The sequence below is a fragment of the Nuphar pumila genome, chromosome 3 (genome assembly GCF_984573655.1).
Source record: "Nuphar pumila chromosome 3, dmNupPumi1.hap1.1, whole genome shotgun sequence".
Taxonomy (NCBI): domain Eukaryota; kingdom Viridiplantae; phylum Streptophyta; class Magnoliopsida; order Nymphaeales; family Nymphaeaceae; genus Nuphar; species Nuphar pumila.
In genome coordinates this window covers 114913788-114934741 of record NC_143251.1, presented here as the reverse complement: position 1 = coordinate 114934741, position 20954 = coordinate 114913788, and the positions used below count along the sequence as shown (strand labels likewise).

Below are 20954 nucleotides of genomic sequence, written 5' to 3'. Positions count from 1 at the left end.
TAGTGTGGCTCTATTATTATTAATAATGAATTGATTATTGTTCATCTTTTATGTTTTTCATAGGATCTGAAGCCCAGTGATGAGGTCGACTGCCATAAGGAACCTATAAGAACTGCGTGACGACTTTTGACATTTTGCTTTAGGATCGTGTGGCTCCGTTATTATTAATAATGAATTGATTATTGTTCTTAAACTTGAATTATTAATGAATAAAGTTATTTAGTTTGGTTGATGGTTAATGTAAGATCCTTTATGGTTGGGATTGTGTTTTGTCTGTAAGGCTCCTGATCTCTAGGTATATTTTTTGTAATTGTTTAAAAAAAAATTACTTTTCAAGAGAGATGAGTTGGGGTCGTTACAGAGCATCACCCCTATTTATAGTTTTTTAAATGGATCTTGGATCCACATATGGTATGAATCTGATCCAAACCTCCTTACTTGATCCAAGACCTAAGCTTGGGGATATCCGATTTTAGTTAGGTGTTTAAGTTCAACTTGCAGGAAAACACTTCTAATCTTGTTCTCCAATGTAACTAAAACCCTTACTCTTTAACCCAACTTTGATTAGTTAAAAAATACAATCAATGCACTTTTCACAAAGATAATAACAAAGTTTTTAGCCAAACCGAAAATGGATGAAGATTGATGACTCAAACACCACGTTCTTCCGAAACAATGGACTCGCAAAGATGAGGATGCAATCCATGACCATCACAAGTTTACAAATAGTACAATATTCCTAAGTAGCTACAAGGTTCACTACTATCAAGAACAAGGTTGACACAACTAGGATTCAGATCGACACAGGCAACAACAAGGTACTCAATTCAACAATGGTTACACTCGAATAACACCAATGGCTTCACCACGAACATCAATGACTCAGCAACAAGAACACGACCAATAGGAACTCGACAACAATGACTCCAATTGGCAATCACAAGAATCAACCTTTAATGGTGCACACAACTAGGGCTTATCCAAGGTGAGAACTCCATTTTTCTTTTCTTTTTCTTCTCAAAATTTTTTAAATGGAAAGAGAGACCTCTCCAACATTTTTTTATAAGGGATTTAATGAAGTATAAAATGCAGCATGGCCTCTCATAGGCCATATGGGAGACAACTTTCTTTGAGGCCAATGAGAAGCCTCATTTCAAATCTTAGGCTCTTGTTTTCCCTCAAGGTTGTCTAATAGAAATTCTCCTAACTTAAAAGGAAAGGACCAACTGGGCAACACCTCTGGAACATCAAATGGTTCTTAAGTGAGGTGGTTGGCCCTTGATTAGTCACTCAAGTGGCCACTTCATCCAAGACTCAATTACAAAAGGCCACATGGCAAGTGGGCCTTCCTACCAAATTGGATCCGGATCTAGATAAAAAGAAAAGAAAAAATACTACCCTAGATCTCCATACACCCTCTAGTGCCACAAATAAATCCTAACGAATATCATACCTATCCAAATTCGTATAATTTAGCACCTAAAATAAATAAAATACAGAGGTGATTCCAAAAATCATAAAACAAAATATATTTTCTAAGATAAATATAACCAAAATTCTTAGAAAATAAAAACTTAAAATGACCAAAATAGCCCTCAACCCCAAATGGACTCAAAATGGGTGATTTTGACATGGGGTCATGGGTCTTGCAATCTAGATCAGGTCTCTTGCTCGTCGCTCATATCTGGATGCTTAGCATCAATTTTGGGTTGTATTTTGATATTGAAGTTTGAACTAGGGGTGTCAATGGGTTGAGTTTGACTTTGCCTTGACTCGTATCAAAACTTATAGGTGTCAACGGGTTGGGTTTACCCGGACCTGACCCAGACCAAACCCTATAGGGTCTGGGTATGGTGACAAATAAGAAGACTCGATTAAGACTCGGGTTCGGATCCGAAGATCCAATTAATACATGGACCCAAGTATAGTTTGTGAAATTTTATACTTGACCCAGACTCGACTCGAGTTCCAATTAAGACCAATGATTTTTCAATGCAAAAATAATAAATAATATTATTTTATTGGGTATGGTCCGGGTCTGTTTCATGTAGTTCTTATCGAGTTCAAGTATGGTTTCTCTTAGACCCGGATCCAGGCCTGATACCATACCCAAAAATTTTGTTCAAGTCTGGTTTCACTTGGGTCTGAACCAAATCCGACCCTCTAAGACCCCTACCTATAGGGTCACGATTTGACTATAAAGAAAAAGATTCAATTAGGAATCCAAGTTGGACTCAAAGAGCCCAATTAGGATACAAAATTAAGCATGGTTTGTGAAATTTCATACCAGACCTGGATTTGACTTAAGTTCCAATTAATACCCATGATTTTCCATCCCAGTGGACCGGGGCGGGTGCAGGGGACAAGCACTCTACTTACGCCCCATATGAAAATTTTACCCTTTATCCCCGTCTCCATTCCCACATGGGTTTTGATTTTCACCTTCATCTCTGGTTCATTCTCCCTTTCATGTCCTCCATCTCTTCTCAAAATGGGGCGAGTTCAAATGGATCCCCAATTTTCATGATCCACTGTCATCCTTTTTTTTCACTGCAGAAAAGATAAAAATTATTATTTTATGGGATGTGAAAAGGGTCTGGTTCATGTAATCTTTATAAGAATGAGGCATATTTTTTCTTCTTCTTTATGATAGATCTGATTAGACCCAGGTCCTGACCCAATACCTGCATTTCAAAGTCAGATACAAATTCTTATATACCTGATTCCGAATCAGATCTGACCCAATGACACACCTAGTTTGAGCCTGAGTGAAATTTTGAGTATAATAACAAATCTTGCGAGAAATTACCCAAAAATTAAAAACGGTAATTTTTCGTGAGTTTTTCGTCAAGAACATAAATGTCGCATTTTATTTATGTTTTTATCGGTTAAAACAGTGTAGATTTTATTTTTAAATAATTTTTAGTTATATTTCTTATAAAATTATTTTTATAATATGATTAAAAATATATTATGATTGAGTAGCTTCACAATGAGTCGGATTCAAATTAAATCGGACTCGATAGTAAATACATTCGAACCAAAATCCAAACCGTCTGCGCCGTACGTTCACCGAATCATGAGAATCACGACGCACCAAAGTCAAAGGCCAAATACGTCCACCCGACACCCGTTAAATAGTTATCCCACCGCCGCCGCCACCACCACCACCACCACCGTTGAGTATCAGAGAGAGAGAGAGAGAGAGAGAGAGAGATGGGACGGAGCGTCCCCGAGTGGATGGGCAGCTCGATCTGGTCTTCCTTCGACGATCGCCACCTCTTCAAGCCCCCTCCTCCTCCCCAAAACCCTAACCCTAACCCTAATTCCGTTCTTCCCCCTCCCCCTCGCAAGGAAGAAGAAGAAGCAGAGACAACAGCACCACCAGCTCCTGCTGCGTCTCCTTCTCCTTCCCGACCATCCGATCCTTCCCTTGCTCACCCTCCTCGATCCCATCGACCGCCCGATGCGCCGGATTCTTCTCCTGCTCCCTCGGCCGAAGACGCGTATGGCAGAGTTCGATTTCTCGCCGAGGTAGATTCTCCTTCTCTCTCCGTCTTTGATTTCGTTGAGCTTTAATTTCTGGATTTTGGATAGAAATTGTATTATTTTTTGGTTTGAAATCGGATGGTCGGGCTCAGTTGTCGAAGAGGGTCATCGATTTGGGGGAGTTGAGGAGATTAGCGGCACAGGGCGTGCCTGATTCTTGCGGAATTAGGTCAGTTGTGTGGAAGGTAATGGTTTCTTAGGGATGTTTTTTTTGGTGTTTTTGTGAAGTGGGAGTACTGATGTCATTTGATTGGAACTTGCGTTTTCTTGGTCGATGGTAGGTTCTTTTGGGGTATTTGCCAAGCAATCGAGAATTGTGGGCAGTAGAATTGTCGAAGAAACGAGCGCAGTATGCGGTGTTTAAGGAGGAACTCCTGGTTAATCCCGTGAGTTTGATTAATTCCCTTTATATTTGTTTCCTACCGTATTTGGATTCAAAATGTGGTAGTTCGATATTTTCTATGTATACTTATTCTGATTTTTGAATTTTGAATTTTGAATTTTGAATTTTGAATTTTGAATTTTGAATTTTGAATTTTGAATTTTGAATTTTGAATTTTGAATTTTGAATTTTGAATTTTGAATTTTGAATTCAAAGGGTGATATTTCGTTACTTGAAGATTTTGTGTTATTTGGAAATTGATAACTTATCATATCAGTGTTTAGTCATGAGCATTCTAATTTGATTATTCTTCTTGCTACTGATGATTAATTCTTGAAGCAATCAATTTTCATGCTCGTTGATTCGGATGTGGATTCTTTTGGATTTGGGTTTCTGCTTTGTTTTCTTCATTTCCTTTTCAGAATCTATGTTTTGGGAAGATGGATTTCTGAGTTTTGTATCGTTAGTCAGTCAGAAGTTACACGAAGATTGGAGAGATCCGATGGGGCTGAAAACGATGTTGCAAAATGTGAAGGAAGAGGTCTGCTCCCTAGGTCGGAGATAACTCACGGAGAGCACCCTTTAAGTCTTGGGAAGACTAGTGTATGGAACAAGTACTTCCAGGTATGGATTACGGCAAATTTATACTTTCAGGTTATGTTCTTCCATTGAATGGGCTCCTGCAATCTCTTCCATTTTTTAAAAAAATTTTAGGACACAGAAATCATAGAGCAAATTGATCGTGATGTTAAGCGTACCCATCCTGATATGCATTTCTTTTCTGGGGATTCACCATTGACAAAGTCAAATCAGGTAATTTCAATTTTAGGAATGCTGGCAATCGTTACGTGGTTAATCAGTCTGAACATCTAACATCAACTTCAATTGCTAAGAGGTTCTCCTTTCATGGTTTTATAGGAAGCATTGAAATGCATATTGGTGGTATTTGCAAAGCTCAACCCTGGTATAAGATACGTGCAAGGGATGAATGAAGTCTTGGCCCCTATATTCTATGTATTCAAGAACGATCCAGATGAAGACAATGTGGTATCATACAGTGAAATAACTTGATATAACTCAAGAAATTTTGTTCTAATGCTATTGTGCTTCTGTTGTATGATTTTTGTCATTGCAATCCATCTAGATGCTATATCTCTTGTTTGTGGCCTTTTCTTTTATGGTTACATGGGACTTCCATCATATAACCATAGTTGGCCAAGTCAACAACTTGCTTAGAAACTGTTCTGGGTGCAGTTCACCACTTGGTGAGGTGGTTCAGATGACCTTGAGTGTTTTTAGTATAAAGAAGTTTTAAAAGTAATAAAATGATAATTCTTTTTTTGAAAAGGGAAAGAAAAATATAGTTAAAAAGAAAAAAGGAAAAAAGAATTTAAAAAATCAAAGGGAGGAGTACAAGCATGGGGAAGGGAGGGAAGTCTTGGTGGTCAGGTGTTGGATTAGTGGGTGCCTTGCTGGGTTTGGCCTGTTGGGAGGTAAGTGGTGGCATAGATGATGCTGAAGGGCCACATCTAAAGATATCGCAAGATGGCCATTGGAGAGAGAGAAATGGATTCAGGAAGACTCTCACATATGGAGCCTGTCAAGAAGTGTTTGAGGGATGCCAAGATGGATAGTTGATTCTTGCTGATGGGTTGACTAAGATCTCCAAAATGCAGTAATTGCTGCAGGTTTCTTCAAAAGAAAAGCCCCTGCAACTGCTTCAACCCAAATGAGGTTGTTGTTAAATTATGTATATATAAATATATATATACATATACTTATATATATACATTCATATATATATAAGTATATATACGTATATATGTATATATACATAATATAGCTTTTTTCTGTTTTGTATAAACCAAAAACCCGATAGGGGTGTTTTGGTAATTCCACATGTACCTTTTCTTTTTTACCTTTTTTCTTTTTCCCCTTTTTCTTTTTCTTTTTTACTTTTTCAGTTTTTACTTTTTAGGACCATAAGGGGCCCCACCTATCTAGTCGTTGGGGCCCCAACAGTCATATTTATGACCGTTGGGGCTCCCAACGACTAGAGGGAGACCCCTTTATGGTCCTCCTTTATGCTCTCCTCCTCTATATATAGAGGAGGCTCCCCCTTGTAAATGTATGGGGTTTTCACCCTTCTCTTTCCTTCTTCAATAATATCCAACTTATGGCTTTAACTCATTTTCTACTTTTGAGAGTTTTGTGTGTGCACTTTTAGTGCTTGTGTTCTTGACTCTTGTGGTCACTCTTAAAGAGTGCCTTTTGCTCTATTGGTGCTTCCGCCTTTTTTCATTACATGTTATCAGAGCTCGGTTGGTGATTGGGCTTCTCTTTTGTTATCTTGGAACGCGTGCCTCTCAAAGTTTTGAAGAAAGGAAGGATATTTGGTTCCGATGGAACGTGACTCTAAAGTGGAGCTTTCTTTTAAGCTAAATGGGTCCAACTATCTCATGTGGGCCTCCGCTATGGAAAATCATCTAAGAGGTAAGAAACTTTGGGGTTTTGTTATGGGAACTACTCCCGAACCCTCTCTTGTTCTCACTAAAATCGAAAATGAGGTTGAAGAAGCTTTAGATGGCGATGAGCGCATCAAAGCTATCAATGACCATCAATCCAAAGTTGAGGATTGGGAAAGTAACCATGCCAAAATTTTGGCATGGTTTATGAACAATGTTGACCTTAAAAATTGTGCTAATATTGCTAAATTTAGAAGGGCCAATGAGGCTTGGTTTTTCCTTAAGGGTATGTATACCCAAAAGGATCTTGCTCGACAATTTTTTTGTCAAGAAAAAATCCGTTCCACCAAACAAATGGATATCAGTGTCTGGGACTATTTTAGTTCTCTAACCCCTCTTTGGGATGAACTTGCCCTTCTTGAGCCTAAATGGGTAGCTCCGCAAGATATTGAGTTAAGAAGCACTTTTTTCAATTTCTTCATGGACTTCGCCCGGAATTTGAACAAGTTAGGGCATCTCTTCTCCATAGAAGCAAAACCCTACCTATTGAAGATGCCCTTGCCGCGATATGTCAAGAAGAAACTCGACTTGGCTTGAGCATTAAGAGTGATGAAGTTTTGGCCGTTACTAGGCCCGGATCGAATGTTAAAGCATATAGACCTCCCCACTTTAACAAAAATAGTAATGGGCCTAGAAAGGGAATAATATGCCATTATTGTAATGAACCAGGACACATTAGACCGGTTTGTCCAAAACTTAAAAGAAAGGTAGCCGCGGTTGGAGAAAATTCTCCAAAGAAGGAAGAAAGTACCAAAGAGGGAGATATCAAAGAAACTCTTAATCATATCTCCGAAGTTCTCCAACATCTTCTCAAGACTTCTCCTTCAACATCCCGAGCCGCCATCGCCTACTCTTCATCACCTCCAGGTATGTGGATACTAGACTCCGGTGCTTCTTTTTATATGACATCTAATAAAAATTCTCTTTCAAATGTTTTTTCCGAACCCATGTCCTCCTATGTTTCAACGGCCGATGGAACATCATTAAAAATTGAAAGTATTGGAACACTTGACTTCAAAAATTCTCAAAACTTTTTCGTTCCTAAAGTAAGAATCGTTCCAAAAATTAATTTAAATCTTTTTTCCGTTTCCCAAATCACCGATCATGGATGCCAAGTCTCTTTCTCACCTAAAGATTGCACCGTGCAGGATCTCCAGTCAGGGAAGCTGATTGGGCAAGGCCATAGAAGGGGTGATATCTATTTTATGGACTTTTTGACGCTTCCATCTAAGTCATCTTGCAATCTTGTAAAAGACAAAAGCATTGGAATTTGGCATGAGAGACTTGGTCATCCAAATTTTGTAAAAATGTCTCTTTTTCCGTTTTTGAACAATACTTGTAAAGACAATCACATGACTTGTAAAGATTGCATTTTTGGGAAATCTAAAGCTACTACATTTCCTCAAAGAAGTTACTTTACCACTCGGCCATTTGAACTTGTTCATTACGATGTGTGGGGACCTTCCCCTATTTTGTCTAAAAGAGGTTTTTCGTATTATGTGGTCTTTATTGATGACTTCAATCGATTTACGTGGATATACTTTCTAAGTCGTAAATCTGAAGTCTTCTCCTTCTTTAAAGAATTTCATGCAATGATTAAAAATCAATTTTTGGGAAATCTATCTATTCTTAGGTCCGATTCGGGAGGTGAATATATGTCTAATGATTTTCAAAGCTATTTAAAAGAAAATGGTATTTGTCATCAACGTTCTTGTCCCAATACTCCGCAACAAAATGGTCTTGCGGAAAGAAAGCATAGGCACATAATAGAAACTACAAGAACGTTATTGATTTCAAAAAATATCCCAAAATCCTTTTGGGCCGAAGCGGTTCTAACCTCAACATATCTCATAAATAGAACCCCTTCATCCTCTTTGAAAAATCTTTCTCCATTTGAAAAACTTTACAATATGTTTCCCGATTATAAAAGATTAAGAATTTTTGGATGTAAATGTTTGTTCTAACTCGCAAAAATGATAAACTCTCTCCTAGGGCTATTGAATGTATTTTCTTGGGATATGGCGAAAAACAAAAAGGATATCGATGTTTTGACATGCTTAAGAACAAACTTTATATCTCAAAAGATGTCACATTCCTCGAAGAAGAAAATGGTTTTTCGCACCAACCAAATGAAAATATTGATTATTCCTTTTTATTTGACTTGCTACCTCAAGAAAACATCATAGATGATCATGTTGATCCTAGTGAACCTCTTAATGAAGATCATTTTGAACATCCAAATAATGATCAAAACTTAGAAGAAAATGTTTCAAGACAAATACAAGTCTACTCTAGAAGGAATGAAAGAAATCCTCCTTGTGCCCTTGAAAAATTCTCTCAAAGTGAGTCGATTGAAGAGACCTCTCAAAGAAGATCAAATCGTATTCCCAAGATACCAAATAGATTTGTTTCTTATGACTCTTTTTCTCCTAACTTTCGAGCATGCCTACTTGCTCTTCACTCCTTTCATGAACCATCTCATTACAATGATGCTAAACAATATGCTCATTGGAATGAAGCTATGGAACTTGAACTTAATGCCCTTAAAAGGGCGCAAACTTGGGAAATCATTGATCCTCCCAATGGCAAGAAACCCATTGGATGTAGATGGGTTTTTAAGGTAAAAACTAAGAGTGATGGTTCATTAGAAAGATATAAGGCTAGGTTGGTAGCCAAAGGATATGCCCAAGAGTATGGGGTAGATTATGATGAAACTTTTGCCCCAGTTGCTCGAATGACTAGTGTTCGAGCCCTTATTGCTATAGCCTCTGTTAAAAAATGGCCAATCTTTCAACTTGATGTCAAAAATGCCTTTTTGAATGGTAATTTAAATGAAGAAGTTTATATGGAACCGCCTCCAGGTATGAATTTAAATGAAAAAATTTTGAAATTAAAAAAGGCCTTATATGGACTTAAGCAAGCTCCTAAAGCTTGGTATGACAGGTTTAGTAATGTATTAATCAATTTAGGTTTTTCTTCTTGCTATACTGACACTGCTCTTTTTGTTAAAAGGACAGGTGACTCCATTATTATGCTTTTGCTGTATGTTGATGATATGATCACTGGGAATGACAAAAAGGGAGTAAATGATGTTAAGTCTATGTTAAAAGATACTTTTGATATGTCTGATCTTGGTTATTTGAGATATTTTTTAGGAATTGAAGTGACTTATTCCGCGCGAGGATACATCTTATCTCAAATGAAATTAGCTACAGAAATTTGTACCAAATCAGGAATATCTGATGAAAAGAAAGTTGAGACTTCCGAAGTTATCAATTCGAAACTAAGACTTGAAGATGGTGTTCTTCTTGAAGATTCAACCCCCTACCGTCAATTAATCGGATCCCTCACCTATCTATCCATCACACGTCCAGACATAGCTCATGCGGTTCATGCAGCGAGCCAGTTTCAGCAAGCACCTACTTCGGTTCATATGGCGGTCGTAATGAGAATTGTGCGATATATCAAAAATACCATCTCCAAGGGACTCTTCTTATCCTCTTCCTCATCTCTTGAATTGACTGCTTTTACTGATGCTGACTGGGGAGGAAATCCCAATGATCGTATCTCAATTACGGGTCTTTGCATTTTTTTAGGTGAATCTCTCATCTCGTGGAGATGCAAGAAGCAGCAAAAGGTCTCATTATCATCTACTGAAGCTGAATATCGGGCTATGGCGATGACAATTATGGAAATTGTGTGGCTCAGAAGTCTCCTTGGTGACATGGGCGTTCCCATTTCCACTCCCACCAAGCTCTGTTGTGATAACAAAAGTGCGATATACATTGCCAGCAATCACACCTTTCATGAGCGGACCAAGCATATCGAAATGGATTGCCATTATGTTCGAGACGAATATCTCAAAGGGACCATCACATTACCATATGTCACTTCAGAGTATCAACTGTCTGACTTCTTCACCAAGGCGCTCCCAACTCCACGATTCATGTTTCTTCTTGGCAAACTTTCGGTCTTCTCCCCGTAAAGTTTGAGGGGGCATGTTAAATTATGTATATATAAATATATATATACATATACTTATATATATACATTCGTATATATATAAGTATATATATGTATATATGTATATATACATAATATAGCTTTTTTTTGTTTTGTATAAACCCAAAACCCGATAGGGGTGTTTTGGTAATTCCACATGTACCTTTTCTTTTTTACCTTTTTCTTTTTTCTTTCTTTTTCCCCTTTTTCTTTTTCTTTTTTACTTTTCAAGTTTTTACTTTTTAGGACCATAAGGGGTCCCACCTATCTAGTCGTTGGGGCCCCAACAGTCATATTTATGACCGTTGGGGCTCCCAACGACTAGAAGGGAGCCCCCTTTATGGTCCTCCTTTATGCTCTCCTCCTTTATATATAGAGGAGGCTCCCCCTTGTAAATGTATGGGGTTTTCACCCTTCTCTTTCCTTCTTCAGTAATATCCAACTTACGACTTTAAGTCATTTTCTACTTTTGAGAGTTTTGTGTGCACTTTTAGTGCTTGTGTTCTTGACTCTTGTGGTCACTCTTAAAGAGTGCCTTTTGCTTTATTGGTGCTTCCGCCTCTTTTCATTACAGTTGTTGCCTATGGTGCTGCTGTAAAAGCTATTGTCTTCACTGATAATGAAAATGAGAAGGTGCAGGACCTGCTTTGATTGGCAATGTCAATCCTCCTTTCTCAAGTTTTTGTGATACTAGTGGAGTCAGGACCCTCTTATATATATATATATATATATATTACAAAACCCCAAATTCTGAAGTGGGTGAATCTGCCAATTTTCTAATTTAGGATGAGTTTACCAGTCTTGCCTGAGGAGCGATTTGGTCGAAGACAAGTTTTACTGACTCATTGACCCGCTTGGAAAATTACTCAGTCCAAGTCTCCAAGTCGAATTGTCGAGTTCACCAATGATGCATATTGCTGTATTTGTAGGAGTAAATTAACTCTTCTTCTTCTCCTCTCTCTCACTGTAGCTTCTTTGCAGGCACAAGCAGAGCCAGACTCCTTTTTTTGTTTCGTTGAGTTGATAAGTGGATTTAGAGATCATTTTTGTCAGCAACTTGATAACAGTATTGTGGGAATTCGTTCCACAATAACGAGATTGACACAGATTCTGAGGGAACACGATGAAGAGCTCTGGTGCCATTTGGAGATCACGACTAAAGTAGTTCTCTTGCAATGGCATAACTACTCTTTTCATTTTATTTTCTTCCTTTTTCTGGTAGAAGGATCAGTCTTGTCTTTTGGTGTAACATGAAGATTCAATATATTATTTCTGTTGGCAGTTGACATAAGTCCATGTCCTTTTGAAGTGTCTATCTCTGAACTATATCAATTCTTTGTTTTTTCTCTCAAGAATTTGGTATGGGCACGGTGTTGTCTTTGAAAATTTCAGGTAAATCCTCAGTTCTATGCATTTAGGTGGATAACACTGCTCTTGACTCAGGAATTCAATTTCGCTGATAGCGTACACATCTGGGACACGCTTCTTAGTGACCCAGATGGTCCTTTGGTAAGATCTTCTAAACAGAGAATCTACTTGTGTTTGTGTATGTGTGTATAGACCAACAATGAGGACACCATTAGCCATGCCTCTATGCATCACAATGAGGTTTAGATATAGTTGGAATGTTTAATAACCAGTGATTCTAAAATTCATGGTCCCTCTTCAGGAATCCCTGCTTAGAGTTTGCTGCGCAATGCTGATTCTCATTCGAAGGCGCCTGTTAGCTGGTGATTTTACATCTAATCTTAAATTGCTTCAGCATTATCCATCAACAAATATCAGTCATCTTCTGTACGTTGCCGATAAATTGAGAGGCCGGTCTACTCAGTAGCTTCTTCAGTCTGTAATTGCTTGTAGAGCTTTTGTGAAAACTGTATATTTTCACTCTGTAAATCACGGTCAGGAGCAGTCTGTTGATCAACCTGGCTTAGATGTCTATCTCACCAGAGATCTTAGGAGGTTGATTCAACTGTTTGGTGATCAGATTGGAGCCATTGGTGCTGAGATTGGAGCCATTGGTGCTGGTAAGTTGGAATTTGACTTGGGAGACAAAGATGGACCTTTAGTGCAACCCAAGAGATGGCAGGACCAAGGATCTTTTTGACTTGTTATCTGATCCATTTATTCCCCATTGTTGGTGATGGTGTTTGTTTTTAGAACTTTTAATGTGTTGGGATTGAAATTGTTTATCTGTAATCAGAATGTAGGGTGCAACTCTGAACATGATTAGTCCATGGTGTACATTCCTTCCAGTAGATTTACGATTTCTTATAAGCTACTGCGTGCTTTGTTTCCCTAGGACCATTTTTTTTGGTTTGTTGCATAATAACACGTCAAATTGTATATTTGGCAACGACAGATGATGGATTTTTGTGCTTTACCGCACCTCAGAACTATTACCGTTTCTGTTGCAGTTTGAAAAGTCGTGCTTTCTTCTAGGGCTGGTAAACGAACCGAGCATATATATATATATATATATATATATATATATATAACATAAAAAAATGATATTTTTTAAAATTCATAGCTACTTTGTTGGTCCATATAGGTCATTTGAATTTAAAGGAAAACGAAAAGTCAATCACCTTTATTAAAAAAAAGTAACTTTTTCAAAAAAGTTAATTTTAAATGTATTTTTAGTCATTTTAATAAAATTGACTTCAACGTTAAATACAACTAGTTTGATATTAGATTAACCCATATATATATATATATATATATCATGGCTAACGTGGAATGTTTTTACACCAGCCAGCTTATATTCAGCCCGTGGCTCGGCTAAAAATGAACACTATCTCAATCCATTGGTAAACAAGCCGAGTAGGAACATGCCCTGTTGAGTTCATTCCGCTACTTTACTACTTTCTGTGACATATTTTGTTCATATATATCATGTGTTTGCATTTAATAAACCCAGTTCTTGATGTGGATCTAAGGTTAAGCACATAACTAGTGGTATTGATGTGGACGAGTCATAGCTGCCAGAAATGGGTAGAGGTACTGGTATGAGTACATGACAGCTTAAAAAGTTTCCGGTACATTTTTGTTGAACCACATATTTGATACATTTTGAGATTATTGTAGTAAATTTTTTATAAATTATAATATTTAAATTTTTTAATAAAAACAGTGCCCTGGTTGGATATGTTTTTATTTATTGTTTCAAAAATAAATCAAAACACATTTTATAAAAATACTTATCTTTATTTTTAATTAAGTAAATATTTGGATCACCAACTATTTTAAACTAAAATAAAGAACAAAAAGGGATTAATAGTGAGTAGTGGTGGTGATGGTAACGGAGATTGGTAGTAGTGGTGTAATGACCTCAACTCATACCTATAGAAAAAAGTGTGTTTTTTTAAACAATTGCAAAAAAATCTCAAAGACCCTAGAGTCTTAGGGTCATAATTACTCCATGATAACATGAGATCTTACACCGTCATTATTCACACAAAAATAACTTTATTCATCAATCAATAAAGTTTAGGAACAATAAGTAAAAGAAAGACAAGTAAAACAAAATATATAGCCATTATATCCTAAAGTAAATCGTCAGGTAGTCTCATGGTCCTCATAGGTCTCGATAACAGCCCGTCTCATCATTGGGCATCAGAGGTCATAAAAAACATAAGAAATACGGTGTCAGAATTATAGATCTTGCATACGAATTTATCTAAAATTTCAAATAGATAAGAAAAGTATAAATCAAATTCATGTAATGTTTTTAGAGAAATATACTATAACTATTTTATAATCCAAATAATCATTCATGCATTTAAGAACAATAATCATGTAACGATAATTTATCACATGTAACAAAACAAGTAAAGATGCATGATGTAATGCAGAATATTAAATAGGCATAGAATTAATGCACATGCATGAATAACTTATTAAGTTATTATCAGAGTTTTCTTTTATATGCATGTCCCTATTAAATGCACATAATTTTAGTTTTATTTTTCGTTAAAACCCACGGATACTCAAAACGGGCACAACAAATTTCCAAAGTTCAAGTTAGGTTCTCAATTGTAGCCTAACACACAATTTGTATTTTATTATTGAGTTTTTGTAAACACCGCAAATTTTTCTCATCCATTTTCAAACAAACCTTCTCGTGCAGTGCCAACCCTGTTAGGTCAGTGTAGGAGTCAAATCTCGAGTCAGTTTCAGAAAACTACCACTTTACTCATTTTCATTAAGAAAATTATCATTTTACTCCTAGGACATCCCGAACCTCAGTTAGTCGGAGTCAACCAAGCTCATTGGTCAGTTCAGAACAATTAGAATATCAGTCATTTCAAGCTCATTTGAGCTCACAGTGAGAAGGCCATTTTCATTTCTGACCATTCCTGCCAAAATGGGATCATTTCTTTAGAAATGAGCTCATTTCTCACTCAAATCCAAGCCAATTGTCTCTGAGTCAGTCATTCACAGTCAGTCATATTCCCCTGAGTCTAGCTTGAGCTCACTAGGAGTTCAAGCACTCCAGTTCCAGTTCAAAACCATTTCCAAGTGTCCAGGACCCCATTTTAGCCTGTTTTAGTTCTTTCAGCTAAAATTGAGTTGAGTTCAGTCAGTTGAGCTAGTGTTCGAGCTTTGATGTTAGTTCATGTTAGTATTACTGATCTTTGTTTTAGCTTAAGCCTAGCTTTGGTTCATAATTCACTCCACTCCAGTAACCATTCCACACCATTTCTCTAAAAATGGCAGCTTTTCTTGAAAATTTAGTCTGAAAGGTCAGTTGAGTCAGTGTCTGATCAGTTCATTTGAGTTCTGAAACTCTAAAACCCAGCTCAAACCCTAATTTTCAGTGTCACTCTAGCCTGACAGAGCTCAAAAATAATTTCTTTAACCATTTTACAAATTTTTTCAATTTCAACACTTTTTGAACTGATACAACTGCCAATCGGGGTCTAACATCCAAAATTCTTCATTCAGGGTTAGCATTTCGCATGTCATTTCATGTCATTTTTCATCATTTTATATCATTTCTCAATATTGTATAACATTTCATTACATTTCATTTCATTTTCGAAGTCCAGAACTCCAGTTTTATAAATTTCAATCCAGATTGAGTTTTAAAAGTTTTCAGAAATCAATTTCAAACCCTGGGTTTCCAAAATTGACATTTTTACCCCCGAGAGTCTAAATTTAGAAATATTTTCTCGAGAAAACAATCCAGATTTCTTTCAAACTCAATTTTTTAAATTCTACACTGGATTTGCTTCGCAACGGGGTATTGAACTTCAAAATCTGAGCTCATTTCAAAAACGGCCAAAAATAACTCGTTTCGTCCGAGAAATTTTCTAAAAAGACTATTCTACCCCTAAGATTCTCAAAACAAATTTCAAATTTGAAAAATAATCCCACTCTGAGATGGCTTATTCATTTACATTTCCTTTTTATTAAAAAAAATATTTCTTTTATTCCCTTTCAATTTTCTTTTTATTTGTTTGTTTTGTTTTGTTTTTATTTTATTTCGCATTTTGAGAGGAGGTGGGATCCACAAGGGGGTCGACCAAGCCTCCAGCCCCATTTCCTTCTTCCTTCCTTTTCTTTCTTCCCTTCCCTTCCTTCTTCTTTTTTCTTCTTTTTTCTTTTCTTTCCTTCTTCTCCTTCTTCCTTCCTTTTTTCTTCTTTTCTTTCTTTCTTTCCTTCTTCCCTTCCCTTTCTTCTTTCCCTTCTCCAGCCCATTCACGTGCTTTTCTTTCCTTTTCATTAGCCTCATTAAAAACCTTAGCCCCAATTCATTAAAGCCTAAGTTTTAAAGAAAAAAAAGAGAAGAGAGGGATTCACGTCTCTCTCTCTCTCTCTCTCTCTCTCTCTCTTGGGATGCTGCCCCCATTGCTGCACTTTCTTCCTTGGCAACCATCTCCACCAAGCACCTCCTCCAGCCATTGCAACTCCTCCCTCAACCTTGGTGACTCCACTACAGCAGCTAACGGTGCAACTCTTCCTTCAACCTTGGTGACTCCACTACAACAACTACCGGTGCAGCTCCTCCTTTAACCATGGCGACTCCACTACAACAGCTATCACTGCAGCCTCTTCATCAACCTCGAAGCAACTCCGGCCAACCCTCCATTGGCTCCAGCCTACCAAGCCAAGGTAATAAGCTCTCCCTTCATTTTTTTTTATGTTTTACATGAACTTAGGGCTATACGGATGAGGTGGTCCATCCGTTCAATGGATGAAGCCCCTCATTCCAAATAGCTAAAACAAATTTCAAGCATGCCTCCCCAATTTATTTATTTTTTTCTGTTTTCTTATTTTCTATCATATAACTTTCATGTTTTAGACAACAAGTTTAGTTTGTTTTTCATTCATTTAGTTATCTTTTTAAAGTTTCATTGATAGTTTGTAAATTTAAATCCATGCGTGTAGTCTAATTATAATTTCATGTTTAATTTTTCGTTTAAAAATCCTAAAAATTTTATGGTAGTTAGGTTGATTTGTCTGTGTTATCCTGCCAGAAACCCAGATTGATTCAAGTTTCTAAACTTCCTCTAATAAATCGGACTTCAAATCGGGTTTTGAACCCTCCTGAAATTTCAACTTCTGTTTTAGCAGACAAAAGCATCCAAGATCTCCTAGATGGAGGATTCTAATCTTCTCCTAAATATTGTAGTAGATTTGAGGTGGAATCTACTCATTGTCTGAAAATTTTGGGATTTTTAAAGATAGATTTGACCTTTGTAAAAAATTGATTTTTTTAGACCCTTGGGAAAACCTTGATTTTTCTTTGTCAGGGTATAGACCGACCCTAATGTGCTGTGTCTGTTCAATCCATGAGTCGTCTGTCGAAACCTTCAACATGAATGTTGTTTCTAACCCATTTCTATGTCATTTCCCAAAATTTGGGATTTTTTGGGATTGTCCAAGTATTTTTTTCCGAAATTATTTTTTCTGTCTGACAGATTCCAATATTCAGAAATTTCAGAGATCCAGGTCTCTGATAACAGTGTGCTCATTTCCAAACCGTAACCAGAATTCCAATTTTGTAAAAAGATGAAAATTTTCTCTGTTTGTCAAGGAAAGTTTTTCACAATTTCAGACATTTTCCCAACTATCTAGTATTTTTCCCAAATTTTCTTCCGAAACCTGTTTGTTTGCCTTAAATCCTAGAGTCGCCGGATTCCGATCTGACTTGTCGGAGCTGTACAGCTCCGACCATAGGTCAAAACCAGAATCTGTAAAAAGAAAAAATCCTTGACTTACTGTCCTCTGTCATCCCAAAAAATTTGAGAGATTTTTATGAAAGTTTGATATCCGAAATCTTATTTAAAATCAGTATTTTAGGCAAAAATCACAAAATTTAGGGTTTTTATTTGAATTTCCATATTAAAAAATAACAAAAAATAGATTTTCGAGATTCATTCTGTTTTTAGGGTTAGTCTAAGTGTCCATGCAAAATTTGGCTCAAATCCAAGTTTATTTGCTTTGCATGTTAGTTTATTTTTAAATTTAGAAGCGAAAATCAGGCAAAAATCGATTCAAATTTGATATTTTGTGATATTTTTGCCATTTTAGGGTTTTTATCATGTAAATAAGCATATAAAATCATATTAGGGTTAATTTTAATATCATTTGCATTTCATATTTTCTATTTTTGCAAAATTTATTTCAGAAAACCATGGTTTCAAGGCCATAGTCTTGTTATTAGGGGCATTTTGGTCATTTTGACCTCAATTTCAAAATTCTAAACTTCAATTTTCCAAATTTCCATGCATATCATCATATTTCATCATATTATGTTTGATTTATTTCATTTGATTTTCAAATTTCCAAAATTTACAAAAATTCTTTCAGAACCCTCTGATTTCAGGGTCATCAGAGGCATTTTGGTCATTTTGACCACAATTTCAAATTTCCAAGCTGATTTTTGAAATTTATTCATTATTTCTAAAGTTTATATCAAAGGAGGTATGATTCTGGGTTTATATCTGAATAATATTCGATAATTTCCAATAATTTTTGATAAGTTCAGAAAAACCTACATTTCTGTGCTAACAGGTTTTCTAGTTTTGCAGGAACATCCAAGAAGAAGACTTAGCTTTTATTCTTTTACTTTTATTCAATGTAAAGATGTAATAAATTAGAATAAGAATTTACATTTCTGCTTAGAATAGGACTGCATTGCATATAGTTTAATTTCTGCAAATTCTGATATCTGATGCATCATTCATGCATATTTTTTCAAAATTACTATGGTTGACACGAATGACACGTACACAATCTCTTATGAAGTTCACGAATTTGGTGTGATTCGTATTTATGGCCATAGTCAGAATACGAAGAAAACCAAGATTTATGATCTTCGTATTAGCCACATTCAGCCTACACTCTTAGGCTAACTTCAAAAATGCACTGCACTTCTCAAAGTTTGAAAAAGATTTCTCAATTCCTCAGTAAAATTCTCTTTCAAATTCATATTCATTCATTCAATTTGCATTATTTTCAAACTCATTTCCCAATTCCATTTCAGAAAAATCAATTTTCCCAAATTTTCCAAGTCTTTCCCAAGATTCGATTTTCTCAGAACTTTGAACTTTCAAATAAGATTTCAAAGTATTTTACAAGTTCAAATTAAGATTTTCCAAGATTTCCACATTCTCAATTTCATTTTCCAATTTAAAAAATGAATTTTCTTAGATTTCCCATTTTTCTGAGAATCCATTTTCTATTTCAAAAATCATTTTCCCATGAACTTCCTGATTTTCTCAGAATTCTCAAGTCTATTTCCTCAAAAAAGCAATCCAAATCTCAAAATCAATTTTTTAAAGTCCAAGTTTTCCTAAGAATTCATTTTCCAATTCAATTTCTGATTTCCAATGAAATTCAATGATTTTCTCAGGAATTCAATTTTCAAGTACTTTTTCAATCATTTTCTAAGTACATTTCAATTTTCCAAGCAAACATCATTCTTTCAAAACTTGCATTTGTTCAAAATTCCATAGCAAATGCCTAATTCTCTGTGTATTCTAAGAAAATAGAGCATGATTTAGATAATTTAACTTAGTCAAAGCATACATTTAATCCTTGGTTCAATTACCCATGGTAAAGGCGCCAGGAACGGTTGAACCTCGTACCGACAGGCAGATCCCATTCCACAGAATTTTTCGGCAAATTTTCAAAATGGAGGCGAGTAATTTTCAGAAACCATTTTCAAAAGTTTGGTCAAGTTTGACTCGCAGGATTGTTTCTTTCTCGCAAGAGAGGGGGAAAATTTTGCGATGATAACAGGTTTGGCGACCATGTTGGGACATGTCTTCGCCTGATCAATTATGTGCTCTGACTTCGCTCAATTATCAAAATCGTGCTCTATAAACTGTTAGCTTTTAATTTCTGATATCATGTGAACCTAGGAGTCTAGACTTGAACCCATCTGATATGGAATGCATGTAGACTAGACATGGTTTGGTAGGACCATATTAAAGAGAATTATTCATGCTCACTTAGACTTAGGTCTGAAATACAACACTCTTCAATCTAGGACTTATATGAAAACAATGTTTGCTTCTTCAAAATTTTCAAAATTCTATCTCTTTAGGATTTAGATCCATTTGTTTGTCTGCATGTGATCATTTTTCAAAAACCACCCCACCTATGTCTACCCGGTCTTCACGTTGCTGGGCTCTCTTCCAAAACCATAGTTCGGGACAGAGCCTCACAACTGGGCCACTTATTTGGGCTAACGCCTCCCTGCCATGTACCAAGGGCCATAGTCCAACGTATATCGGCAGGTGCTCAAGGATGTTGGGAAAACACAAGCCTAAAACCAGAGATAAATTTTTATGCCACGTACATCAAGCCTCGGCTTGAGTATATCGGCATAGCATGATTGGACACAACTGATCTGAACCTAGAGTCAGGATTAGGATCCTAAAGCTCTTTCAAAATCAATGCATTTAGAGTCAGCTTCTTAGGGATCGTTGTATGTGCATAATTGTTTGTGATTGAATGTATAATATTCATTTCCATCTTATTTTCCCATATTTTTCCCAGTTTTTCCAAAATACTGGATAATTTTCCAAAATACTTCATTTTCCCATTTATAAAGCATTTTTTTGTAAACCCTGGATGATTCTTCCAAATTATCCACTTTTTCTTCAAAACTCCAGGTGATTTTTCATTCTTTTGTTCCTCTGTACTTCGAAGTTTCAGCATTTCACTTCATCCTGCCTGCAATTTTCAAAATTTTTGTATTTTTTCAAAGTCTAATTCCAGTCTTTCAGTCCAATGGAATCCAGTCAGCTCGACTCTAACTTTCCCAAAAGTCACATCTCCTACGAGGTGCGACACAGTCTTCCTGAGCATCGAGCTCTCAACACCAGACCTTTCTTCCCCTGGTGGTACTACATTTGGTTCAAAAACTTCTCCCATATGTTTTCAGACCATTTGAGCGACTGTGGGTTGGAACTGGCATCCGCAGTGGGAAAGTTGACAGTCAACAGCAATCTGATTCATGCACTGGCAGAGTGGTGGAA

General features: G+C 36.4%; 1 protein-coding gene across 1 annotated transcript; it reads left to right on the top strand.

Annotated features, from left to right (window-relative positions):
• Positions 1-3217: 3217 nt before the first annotated feature.
• LOC149843380 (uncharacterized) lies at positions 3218-12724 on the top strand. The gene is made up of 9 exons (XM_090001808.1): positions 3218-3534; positions 3642-3734; positions 3831-3935; positions 4403-4555; positions 4646-4744; positions 4850-4978; positions 11440-11619; positions 11851-11967; positions 12128-12724. Exons 1-9 carry the CDS (start codon positions 3241-3243, stop codon positions 12290-12292), a joined length of 1335 nt encoding a protein of 444 aa, XP_089857934.1. The 5' UTR covers positions 3218-3240; the 3' UTR covers positions 12293-12724.
• The last annotated feature ends 8230 nt before the right edge of the window (positions 12725-20954 follow it).